This window comes from Sinocyclocheilus rhinocerous, unplaced genomic scaffold (assembly GCF_001515625.1).
Source record: "Sinocyclocheilus rhinocerous isolate Xijiao unplaced genomic scaffold, SAMN03320098_v1.1 scaffold247, whole genome shotgun sequence".
NCBI classification, from domain to species: Eukaryota; Metazoa; Chordata; class Actinopteri; order Cypriniformes; family Cyprinidae; genus Sinocyclocheilus; species Sinocyclocheilus rhinocerous.
In genome coordinates this window covers 323,890-336,049 of record NW_015662919.1, presented here as the reverse complement: position 1 = coordinate 336,049, position 12,160 = coordinate 323,890, and the positions used below count along the sequence as shown (strand labels likewise).

Sequence of the window (12,160 nt, the reverse complement as noted above, 5' to 3'; positions counted from 1 at the left end):
TTAGTAATATGCATTGCTAAGTCATTCATTTGAACAACTTTAAAGATGATTTTCTCAATATTTAGATTTTTTTGCACCCTCAGATTCCAGATGTTCAAATAGTTGTATCTCGGCCAAATATTGTGCTATCCTAACAAACCATACATCAATGGAAAGCTTATTTATATATATTTTTTGGTGTATAAATCTCAATTTCACAAAATGTACCCTTATGAATGGTTTTGTGGTCCAGGGTCACAAATGAAAAATAAATAAATAAAAATAATTTTCGTTACTTGAAATTAAATAAACTTTAACTGAAATAAAAAAATTATATATATATATATATACACTACTTATATTTCACCTGGTTGCAACATTTGCCATTTTCATTTCGTTTAACTTGATCTAGGCCTACTAAAATAACTAAAACTGAAATAATTATTAAAAAAAAAATAATAATAAAAAACAACATAATTACTAAACTTCAACTGAACTGTAGTGTCAAACTATTTCAAATATAGTCAATTAAGCTCCAAACTCGATCATAAAGCACAATGTTTCCATCTGACATGTATTTTGAGCTGCAGCTCGTCATATTAATGGAGTGATTCTCTAGTTAGCAGTAATATGTTCTAGATTTGTGTTGGATGTTATCTTTGGAATGTAAATATGGATATTTTATTTGTAAACATCAAACTTTTTCTCTTATTTCAGTTAATGTCATAACACTAGCGAGCTGAGTCAGTAGTTTAAGGAAGTGATAGGTGAAACGGAGCTTTTTGAAACTCCGAATCAAATTTTTTTTTATTAAAATGTACAAAACATTAAACCATTAAGGCAGTACAGTTATAAAAACAAAACAAAGAAAACAGAAAGGAAGTATATACACAAATACAAATCCCTTAAAAAATTAATCATGGTTTTATTATAGTAAAAGTGTAGTTATGTTTTTTTGTATAACCACAGTTTTACTACAAATACCATGGTTCAACTATGGTTAATGTAGTAAAACCATGGTTAATTTGTGGTTACCATGGTTTAACTATGTTAACCATGTTTTTTTGTGTGTAGTAAACCCATTGAGGGATGTGTTGCCAGGTAAAAAAAAACAACAACAAAAAAAACAATTTACACCTTAAGAGGACACATAGGATGAATAGAGATGCAGTTCTCACTGCTTTAGGATGAACAGAACTTCGGATAGTTTCCATGTAATCATCTAGATCAACTTTGAATGAAGAAAAGAGAGATTTAGAGCCAGATTTGTGTTTAAGTATGTGAAATTTAGCTTGCAGGAAACACACATTAAGTTATACTTTCCTATATTCTCTTTTGAGCAGTCAAACAATCCAAAGAAAACATCTTAAAAAAAAAAAAAAAAGGAAAAGTCACAAAATGAGATTGCATGAACATAAAAAAAAAAACTCACCAGAATTTCTCTGTGTGGGTACAAAACAAGTGAATGAATCTTCCTCAGAAGAAACAAAAACAGCAACACACTTCAGTGTCTGACTTATATTATAATTACATCCATAAGCTTTTTGTGAAATTTGGATTAACTCTTTAATTAATCTGTTGCTTGACCTCTTCATATTTAAGGAGAATATTTCGTTTCCAAAGTCGGACATCGCTTTTTACGAATTAATATAAAAAAACAATAATAGTATCTCAATGATACTAAAATAATGCTCATTTTCATTTAATTTGAGATGAAATACTAAAACTAAATAAATTAAAATGAATAAATAAAAACAAATACTATATAGACATATAAAAAAAAAAAACACACACACACACACACACACACACAAAATTACCAAAATGTTAACTAAAATTAAAGTGAAAACAGAAAATATAAAAATTATATCCAATTCAAAATTGTAACAAAAAATAGAATAGTGTAAGTGATACTAAAATAACACTGATGCATATTCCATTAATCAATTAAAACAGACACACATATTACATACAGGGTTGCAAAGTTGTCAAACGTCAAGTTATAAACTATATCCAATTCATATGATTCGCTCTCATTCTCATGATTGTAAAAGTAAAACAAGATGAGTTCATGTTAATCTGAGTTTTAGTTAACAGTTTAAGCACCCATGGAGTGGAATAGATCATAAAGTCAATGTGAATCCCAGTATATTTTATCCACTGTAAAAAGAATTGAATGGTGTTTCGTACCAGAATTGATTCCGAGCTGAACGCCACGTCTCATCTTTTCTGTTCAGGGAACATCTGTGTGTCAGGTGACTATAATCGGAGCGACGGTGATCCTGCTGTACTCGTCCCGTGCGTGTTACAACCTAGTGGTGCTGGCACTGGCAAAAATCAAGAGCATCAACTCATTCGACTACGACTGGTACAACGTATCAGACCAAGTATGTTCAATGCAATTGTTTTGACAGAGAACACGATACATTTGTGGTTTCAACATTATTTGTTCTTCAGACATTCCTCTTTAAAATAAAAAAGGAATCATCTGTATGCAAAGTGACCCAAATTTGGTTTTTGACCACGGAAAATGTGTACAATTTAACTATTTACTCCTGGAGCCACATTGAGATCAACATATCTCTGGATTTGAAACATATGTGACCCTGCATGCATGTGAAAACCCAGCTAAAGTCTTTTTTTTTGTTGTGATTTACTGTTTTCTACATAAAATCATCCTTTATAAAGATGTAGAACATTCTGTGAAAATATAACCTTTGTATCTTTAATATTGACTGAGTAGGGCCATGTCAAAGATTGAAATCATAGTGAAATTAATGGTTGAAATCAAACTTTGATGCTTGTTATCTCATAATTAGATTTTGAGACTTCAGCCTGGATTTCACAGACAGGGTCACATATAAGGCCTTATAAATGCTAAAAGAAAAGTTTAAGAACCCGTATCTAAAAGGATATTAAGAAATCTTTAATACTTCTTGAGTAACAGGCATGCAAACTTTGAGGAAAAAACACGAAAAGTGCCTTTTCCCATTTTTGAACGGTCACCATTGGCATATAATTCAACAAAGATTGCTAAAATCAACAGATTTTGCTAATAGACCTACCAATCTCTGTGTAATAATAACGTTATGATACTGCCATCTTCCTGAAGTCATTTTTACCTTCCTGTAATTTGGCTCTGAATCATCAAATTTTGTCATTTTGACCCCCCTCTACAAAACAGTGGATTATTCAGTATATATGCATCCATGATATTTAATATTTTGGCTTTCATTACTATTTATGTTTGTCTTTCTTTAGAAACATTATGGACAAAAAAATTAAGTTGGGGAAGTTTTTGTAATTTGGTTGATTTGACAGAGTAATGACCCTTTTAGCATGTTTGTTTTCATACTAAAGTGTTAGTGTGTCTTGATGAATTTGGCCATTTTGCTGATTTTTTTGTGCTACAGGCAGATCTGAAGTCAATGTTGGGCGACGCTGGATATGTGGTTTTTGGGGTGATCCTGTTTGTTTGGGAGCTGCTGCCTACTTCACTGGTGGTCTTCTTTTTCAGAGTCCGTAAGCCGGCTCAGGATCGGGTATGAGATTTATCTGTTTTAAATGGACTTTCCAGTTCTTAACATACAATATTTAAATTGCCATTCAAAAGTTTGGGGTCGATAAAAAAGTAATACTTTTATTCATCAAGGATGCATCAGAAGTGTCAGTAAAGACATTTATAATGTTACAAAAGATTTCTATTTCAAATAAATGCTGTTCTTTTGAACTTTCTATTCATCAAAGAATCCTGAAAATTTAAATGTATCACAGTTTCCGCAAAAATATTGTGTGAGCGCAACTGTTTTCAACATTGATAATAATCAGAAATGTTTCTTGAGCAGCAAATCAGCATATTAAAATGATTTCTGAAGATCATGTGACACTGAAGACTGCAGTAATGATGCTGAAAATACAGCTGCGCATCACAGAAATAAATTACATTCTAACAAATATTCAAATAGTAAACAGTTGTTTTGAACTGTAATAATATTTTAAAATTTTACTATACTTTTAACAAAATAAATGCAGCCCTGATGAGCACAAGAGACTTCTTTTAAAAACTCGAAAAAATCTTACCGACCCCAAACTTTTGAACGTTAGTGTACATAGATACAATAATATATAATATAAACAATATAACGCTGAAGACTCTCTCTTTGGCTTGTAGAGTGTGTCAGTGATCCCCGGCCACATGTTCTCATCTAGAGCTTATTTCTTTGACAACCCGCGGCGTTACGACAGCGATGATGATCTCGCGTGGAGTATCATCCCACAAAACATTCAAGCCAGGTATGACTTAGTCTTAAATGAATCACCATATATAATAATCTACTACATGCCTTCTATCGTCTGAATGATTGTTTATACTTTTTTATCAAGTAAAAGCTCTTTTAGTATAATTGCACAAACGTCCATCTTCAGCTCGAGCTTCATGTGTCTTTTGCGGTCAAATCTTGATTTTTATCAAGCAAACATGAATAACTTCGATATTGTTAATAATATTTCAAGATGAACACTTACTGGACTGAAGCAGCTTAGATTTACTTGATTATTTAGTGTACATAACACCAGACATCAGTTTTTTAGAAAAACCATGTTTAAATGTGAATATCAAATATGATGCATCATATCGTTTGTTTGAGGAGCATTCAAAACTTACAATATTTACTTTCCAATTGCATATTCTTGGTATTATAGTCTACAATTAATCTGTACAAAAACATCTGAAATTACATACTTCAGCTTTAAATTTCAATGCAAAGTTGCACTACTCTAAATTAGATTGATGTTAGACTTAACGTCATGCATTTAATGCATTAATCTGACCATGAAGGTTTAATTAATGACCTATTGCTTTCGTTCGCAGTCTTACGCCGGACAGCTCTGATTGGGGTTGTCGAACCAACAGTTTCACCGCAAACGTTGAAGCTGAAGAGTCTCATCTAGCACCAGAGGAGTTGAATCCCTACTAGAACATTCCCAATGAGGAGTGGTATTATTTTGCACATTCCCCATCACTGATGGGTTATATAACATACCACAGATGTCTTAACCGCTATTTATTACGGTATTTAATACAACGGTATATAATACAACAGTACGGCTCTGGAAGCAAAACTACCAATCATTTTCTCCAAAAAGAAATAGATTCTTATCACTAATGTGCAAAGTTTTCTGTGTGATAATGTGTTTTCTTTGTGTAAATGTGATTTCAAATGCACTACCCAGAGATCAATCAGAGAAGTCACTGTTACCATGGAAACCGTTTCGCTCACTCCCATGATGCATTGCGAATTAATTAATCGAGTCGACCTCCCTACATTCTACATAGTAGTACTTGTATATTTAAATATTTTTGATTAAAATATTTGTATTTGTATTAAATATTTGTATTTAAATATAAACCTAAAATTTCAGCACTTATAATCAATGACTCAAAAAAAAATCATCAAAAAATAAAAGTCAATAATTTTATTTTGTACAGTTGATTATTTGCAATGCATCATGGGAATAGTAGTTGATTGCCTCATTAAATAAATGAAGCATAATTTCTAGTACAAACACAAACTGAAATACATTCATTACAAAGCATTAGATTCATTAAAAGTATTACATCTCCTAATACTTATAATCAATGACTCTAAGCCAATAGTTCAATATTGTAGTTGTTTTTGATTCAAATTATTTGCAATGCCTCTGGGAAGAGTAGTGCATTGCCTCATTAAAGAAATTAAATAGAATTTCTTGTACATATCTAAATTGAAATCCCTATGGAGAAAATGAATGGGAAAAATATTTCCAGAATCTGTGCTGCTGAAAATGAGGGTTCAATTATTTAAACTTTTAGGCCAGTAGTTCTCATTTCAGACGTACAAAACGTCTCTGAATTACTCTGTACAAGCTATTTTTCTGAGTTCGCACTGTCAATTATATACAGAAGTATATATATGAATTAATATATTAAATATAATAGATAAGTATGCTAACTTTCTACTGTGTGAAACGTAGTTTTCGTTGCTATTTTTGTATTGCTGCTCCATAAACAAAATCATTATCTTCATTCCAGTTCTGTTCAGATTCGGGACACAAACCTGTTTAACAAAGACAGATGAAGGAAATAATTCATTTCATATTCACTTGGCCTGAACTGTGAAAACATTATTGACACTCTCCCACGGAACATTTATATTTTTGGAGACATTTTTCTACTGCAATATAATGCATTAACAGAATGATCACTATAGACAAAAAAAAAAAAAGTATATATTTTTAAATGTTGAGAGGTGAATGAAGGGGTTTGGTTTGTTGTCCATTGTTTTTATAAATGCATTTTTAGTGTTTGATTGTACAGTTTGTAGCTTTTGCACTTTGTAAGACTTTGTTTTCTACATTAATAAAAAATAAATTCTCTATACTACAGACATTGAGATCACTTGTCTAGAGATTGAATGAAACCTATTGCAGACTGACACAGACTGTTTATCATTGCATCAGTGTCTCAGCAATGGATGCTCTGCAGTGAATGGGTGCCGTCAGTATGAGAGTCCAAACAGCTGATAAAAACATCACAATAATCCACAAGTAATCCACACCACTCCAGGCCATCAGTTAACATCTGGAGAAGACAAAAGCTGAAACAAATCCAGCATTAAGATGTTTTTAACTTCAAAATGTTGTTTCCGGCTAAAATACGAATCCATAATCCATAATAACATTTTCTCAATGAGTCTCATTCTGACGGCACCCATTCACTGCAGAGGATCTATTGGTGAGCAAGTGATGCAATGCTACATTTCTCCAAATCTGATGAAGAAAAACTCCTGAGAGTGAACACGTTTTAATTTTTGGGTGAACTATTCCTTTAAGAAGCATGTGCTCCCTTGTACAGTAAACAATGGCAGTAATGTTGTGCTTGCCTCTATAATATACTCATTCATATCTTTTTCTTTAGACGCACACTGTAACTGCTCATCCATTATAAAAGAGTGTTGTTTTGCGTCTCCTCGTGTCTAATGCCTCCATTCATTCAGACGTACAACAAAGCTTTAGGGCTCATAGTGACGAGTGCAATCACAGTTGGCATTTGTTACTCTGGTAAATGAAAGCTACATATATAAACTCAAATCTGCAATAAGTAAATATTATACAGTAGTTCCAGGACACTAATTTGAACAGACAAATGATGTTACAAGAGATATTTCTCATTGTTTACTCACCCTCATGTTGTTCCTAATCCATATGACTTTCTTTCTTCGGTGGAGCGCGAAAGGACAAATTCTGAAGAATGTTCGTGCTGCTCTTTTACATGAAAGGACAAAAAAAAAAAAAAAAGCACTGTAAGTGTCGAGTTTGCACCAAAAATTAATTAATTAAATAAATAAATAAAATGTGCAAGTGTTTAGATTTTACGTTTTTTTTTTCTTTATCAAATGCTTTTATATATGTTTTATGACATGTTGACATTTTCTGACATTGATTTCAGGGTTGTTAATATACTTCAATAGCATATTTGTCAACCTAAAACGTTTGAAGTATGCATGTTATAAAACAAAACCTTAAAGCCTCTTGCAGCAATGTTAAACACACAACTTATTTTTTCCAAAACTGCTATTCTAAAAAGTTCACAACAACAATAGTGACATATTTCAATTTGATATGTAATATAATTTTAGTACTGGTAATGTCTTGACGATATAGGATAGTTCAATATGCATGAAAATCAAATAATTGTGAAACAAATAATTTACAATGATGACAAAACATACATGAAATTTGTTGAAGGTTTTGTAACAGAGCACATTATTATTCCTGTGCTTGTGTACAGGTTATGTGCAAATTAATATGCTTGTGTTATCGTTTGAGCAAGTAGGCCTACTTCATTATGTCTAACGGGATAAAAGTTAATCATTAGCTCACTGATTACATAAGAATACGAAACATTAATTTTGATATTATTTTCAATCAGGATGGACTGTTTTGAAGTGAAACATCCCATCTTTTAACACAATATCACAGAATTCATCAGACTTATTATTAATACTTACTGATTAATACTTGCTTGTTTTCCCCTCAAAATGATGTAACTTCCTGGAGAATGATGTAATTTAAGTCAATAAAGTAAATAAATAAACAAATTTTCTCTCTCTCTCAAAAAAAAAAAAAGAGCTGTGCTTGCTCACAACGATGCTACAGTGTTGTGAGTGGTTGCCAGGGTGTTACTATGTGGTTAGGTGTTCTGAAGGGTGTTCATTGTGGTTTCTAGGGTGTTCTGGGTGGTTGCTAACAGGATCGAGTCAACACAGCCATGATATTCTAATCTCTAGATATGGCTGGAGTGCTTCAATGTAAGTTTAAGAGATTTTTTTTACCCGTTTTATCTTAGAAAAGTAATACCTCTCCTGAACAAGCCAGATGATTTGAGGAATCATTTGGGTCTGTGGGTTTGTTCAAATGCCAAAGAATTCAACTCTAGAATTAAAAAAAATTGCACTCTAGAGTTATTCAAATCAACAAAGTCATAGCAACAAGTTTTGAGAAATTACGTGGGATTTTTTTATTTTTTTATTTAATTTTTTTATGGCTAACAAAAATTAAGTGCAATTACATGAACTTTAAAAATGTTATTCATCCAAGTACTACCCAAGCCAAACCTTGCTTAGCTTCAGACATCAGGCATATGCATTTTTATATGGCTGTATGTAGTAATTTAGTCAGACTAAAGCAATAATTTGTCATTTTAAATGTCCAACTGATATTGTACAGTTTTTTAGCAGTCAGATTTACAGACTTAGATAATGCGATTGTAACTTACAAACACCTGTATTTATTTCATATATATTTATTCAGTGTTTCATTTTACAAGGCACAATGGTAACATCCTCTCAAACTAAAGCATTGAAATACTGTTCAAATGTAACCCTATGGTTGTTTTGTCATTGTGATACTGAAAGAAAAGTAACATAATTTCTTACAAAATGTGAGTTTAATATTTTATCCAATATGTCTGTCGATATTTATAACACATTTTCTCTTTTTCTTTTTATTCCACCCAACATACAGAGTATATTTGTCAAGAAATGCCTGATGGCAGAAAGTCAGCTTGAGCAATCTTCTCAGCCAGCACAAAATGTTTTCACTTTATACAATATTGCATATTGATTGTAGTTTGTTTACACTGTAACCAAACAACTGTAACTTCAAGAAACATTGTATTTTAGTTGCAATTACATCTAAGATGCAAATGCATCTTAATTTTATGCAGCCAACATGATAGAAATGTTGTGAAATTACGTTCTTACTCGGATTTCTGCAAGTAACCTCATAACATTGTAATAATGTTTTTTTATGATGAAAAAAATTTGACTGAACTTTTGAAACTTGTGAAATATTTAAAATACATTAGAAGAAATCTAGTAGAAATCTGAAAGTTAGTTCACATATTTGTCTGAGATTGATCTTGGCGCTCTCTGACCCAGAGAGAAAAACTTCAGAAGGTTTTCTTTTATGTCTTTTGCATGTGGCCTGTGCTCTGGTGAATATGACAGCATCTTTTTGATGAATGTACACTGTAAAAAAAAAAAAAAAAAGAAAGGAAAGAAAAGCATAATAAAGTTATAGGCTCAACTCAGTCCAATCGATATTTATCTGAAGATAAAATCAAGTTCCTTACCTCAGTTCGATACCAATCACTAAACCCTTCTGGAAACCTTTGATTTCTTAGATCTGGCCACAGCTGGAATGAATGAATGAATGAATGAATGAATGAATGAATTAATTAATTAATGAGAAATTCAAAATCAAATTATTTATTTTGTTTATTCATAAGAACAGATTTGAAAATGTAGCATTGCACCACTTGCTCACCAATGGATGCTCTGCAGTGAATGGGTGCCGTCAGAATGAGAGTCCAAACAGCTGATAAAAACATCACATTTGTTTAAAAAAAAAACATTTGTTTCTTACAAACATGCAGCTTTTGTCTTCTCCAGATGTTAACTGATTGACTGGAGTGGTGTGGATTACTTGTGGATTATTGATGTTTTTATCAGCTCTCATTCAGACGGCACCCATTCACTACAGAGCAAGTGATGCAATGCTACATTTCTCCAAATCTGATGAAGAAACAAACTCATCTACATCTTAGATGGCCCAAGGGTGAGATCATTTTCAGAGAATTTCCATTTTTGGGTGAATTATTCCTTTAAAATATGTTTGTTTGTTTTTTGCAGATATGGGTAATAACTGTGCATACTATCACTACGGATGATTGTCATGAAATACTACTGACCTTCTCTCTCTCGCTACCAGTAGATATGTCCCAGATCATCTCAAACCATACGAGTCCAAGGGGAAATATGTCTGTTTTTTCATCATAATTCTTCTTATTTTTCTAAGGAAAAAAATTATTTTTTAAAATTCATTTATTTATTGTGCAAAACAAAAGGACACAAAATACATTTCTATAAGTCTTACGGTGTAAATATTTCTCTTAGAGAAAATAAAAATGTGTCACCTGTTCAGGACTCATATAAGTTGTTGTTCCTTTGTTTGACCTCTCTATAGGGTCACCGTTTTGATCGGTCTGAGCCGCCACCAGCCCAAAGTCTCCGATCTTCACTTTGCCATCAGCACCAAACAGTATGTTATCAGGCTAAAAGGGAAAGTACACAAGGGTAAAATGCTTATCTGTTTAAACACAAGTTAAGTTGCCTCCTAGCAACAAAAATGAAATACCTTCAAGTCTCTGTGGATGAGCTTGTTTGCATGGATGTATTCCACTCCAGTGATAATTTCATAAAATATTTTATGGATTTCCACTGTGGTTCTATGTTTTTCCATATCATTTCTTGCCTGTATCCAACCAGTCAGTGTTCCTCCCTCACAGAACTCCATCTGAATAAATAAATATGTCCTGCTGCTGAAATAAGAGAGAGAAAAAACAGTCAATATTGAACATTGCAATGCACAGTATTGTCTTTAATGAGCCATATCATTATAATTCTATTCTATTCTATTCTATTTCAAAAAAAAAAAAAGAGATTTGCGTTTTTAATTTTTTTGCATTCTATCTGTTTTCTTTTTACTTATTATACAATTATAATTCTGACTTTCTGACTTCTGATTAACAAAAGCAAAAAAGGCCTCTAACACTAGCTTGCTCTATTCTTTTTCTATTCTATCTTTTTTCTTTTTATCTATTATATGATTTAAAAAAAAAAACTTGCTATGTGTACTGCATTAAACTAACTGAGACTTGTTATAGCACTTGCATATCGTTGCTCTTTAGTTGATTATGATTGCTTCCATTGTCCTCATTTGTAAGTCGCTTTGGATAAAAGCGTCTGCTAAATGTCTAAATGTAAATATCATGGTTTTTTTTTCAAATCATACATTTCAAATCATCATTTTGTCTTTATTGAGTCAATGTTTCTTGCACCAAATCATTCATAAGTTATTTTAAGCCCATTTTCAACTCTTTTGCCTGTCCCTTAAAATTAAACATTTTTTAATTCTAACCGAACCAAATGCAATTAATATACATATATATATAAATTTTGTGAAATTGCATCTATGATCATGATCATCTCTTTGAATGTGAAATGAATAACATCATTAAATCAGGGTTTGCTGTTTGGTTTCATATTGTTTAAACTGCTCCACCCTTCAATAACAGCCTCTTTCATCACATTATGACAGATTCATAATTCAGATTCGATTTGCAAGTCAAATAACGTCTCAGTTACGTATGTAACCCTCGTTCCCTGAAGGAGGAAACGGAGACATCACGTCGGTGACCGACGAATTGGGATCTCGCTTAGAGAGACCAATCCACTTCCGCAACGACATAAACTTTAAGGGTGGAGGGAGACAGCCTTTGCTCCAGCCCTTGCTGCACACAGGGTGCCCCATCTCGGAGTCAGTAGATCCTTCCTCAGAGGAATCTGCCAGGGTGGGGCTATCGCGAGGAGCATTAGTTCAGGGAACCAGGTCAAAGTGGGCCAATACGGCACCACAAGCAGGACCTGCTCCTCGTCCTCCCTGACCTTGCACAGCATCTGTGCGGGAAGGCTCACTGGGGGAAACGCATACTTGCGCAGGCCCCGTGGCCAGCTGTGTGCCAGTGCGTCCGTGCAGAGTGTTCCCTCGGTCAGGGAGAAGAACAAATGGCAAACAGGTC

At 32.9% G+C, this 12,160-nt stretch overlaps 2 protein-coding genes across 3 annotated transcripts in view; one reads left to right on the top strand and one right to left on the bottom strand.

Moving 5' to 3' along the window:
• The window catches only part of gpr137ba (G protein-coupled receptor 137Ba), a 10,471-nt gene extending 5,516 nt beyond the window's left edge, over positions 1 to 4,955 (top strand). Inside the window, exons 4-7 of the mRNA XM_016538430.1 lie at positions 2,217 to 2,366; positions 3,393 to 3,521; positions 4,151 to 4,272; positions 4,850 to 4,955. Of these exons, the coding sequence (XP_016393916.1) occupies positions 2,217 to 2,366; positions 3,393 to 3,521; positions 4,151 to 4,272; positions 4,850 to 4,955 (507 nt within the window). The remainder of the gene's footprint in view (positions 1 to 2,216; positions 2,367 to 3,392; positions 3,522 to 4,150; positions 4,273 to 4,849) is intronic.
• Positions 4,956 to 8,831: 3,876 nt separating this feature from the next.
• pkz (protein kinase containing Z-DNA binding domains) overlaps positions 8,832 to 12,160 on the bottom strand; it is an 11,408-nt gene continuing 8,079 nt past the window's right edge. The window contains exons 6-10 of one of the 2 annotated variants that reach the window (XM_016538438.1): positions 10,717 to 10,900; positions 10,496 to 10,633; positions 10,271 to 10,372; positions 9,653 to 9,715; positions 8,832 to 9,548 (exon numbers count right to left, since the gene is read on the bottom strand). In XM_016538438.1, coding sequence (XP_016393924.1) covers positions 9,411 to 9,548; positions 9,653 to 9,715; positions 10,271 to 10,372; positions 10,496 to 10,633; positions 10,717 to 10,900 — 625 coding nt within the window. In that variant the 3' untranslated portion in view covers positions 8,832 to 9,410. The remainder of the gene's footprint in view (positions 9,549 to 9,652; positions 9,716 to 10,270; positions 10,373 to 10,495; positions 10,634 to 10,716; positions 10,901 to 12,160) is intronic. The other variant, XM_016538439.1, reaches the window with a different exon arrangement.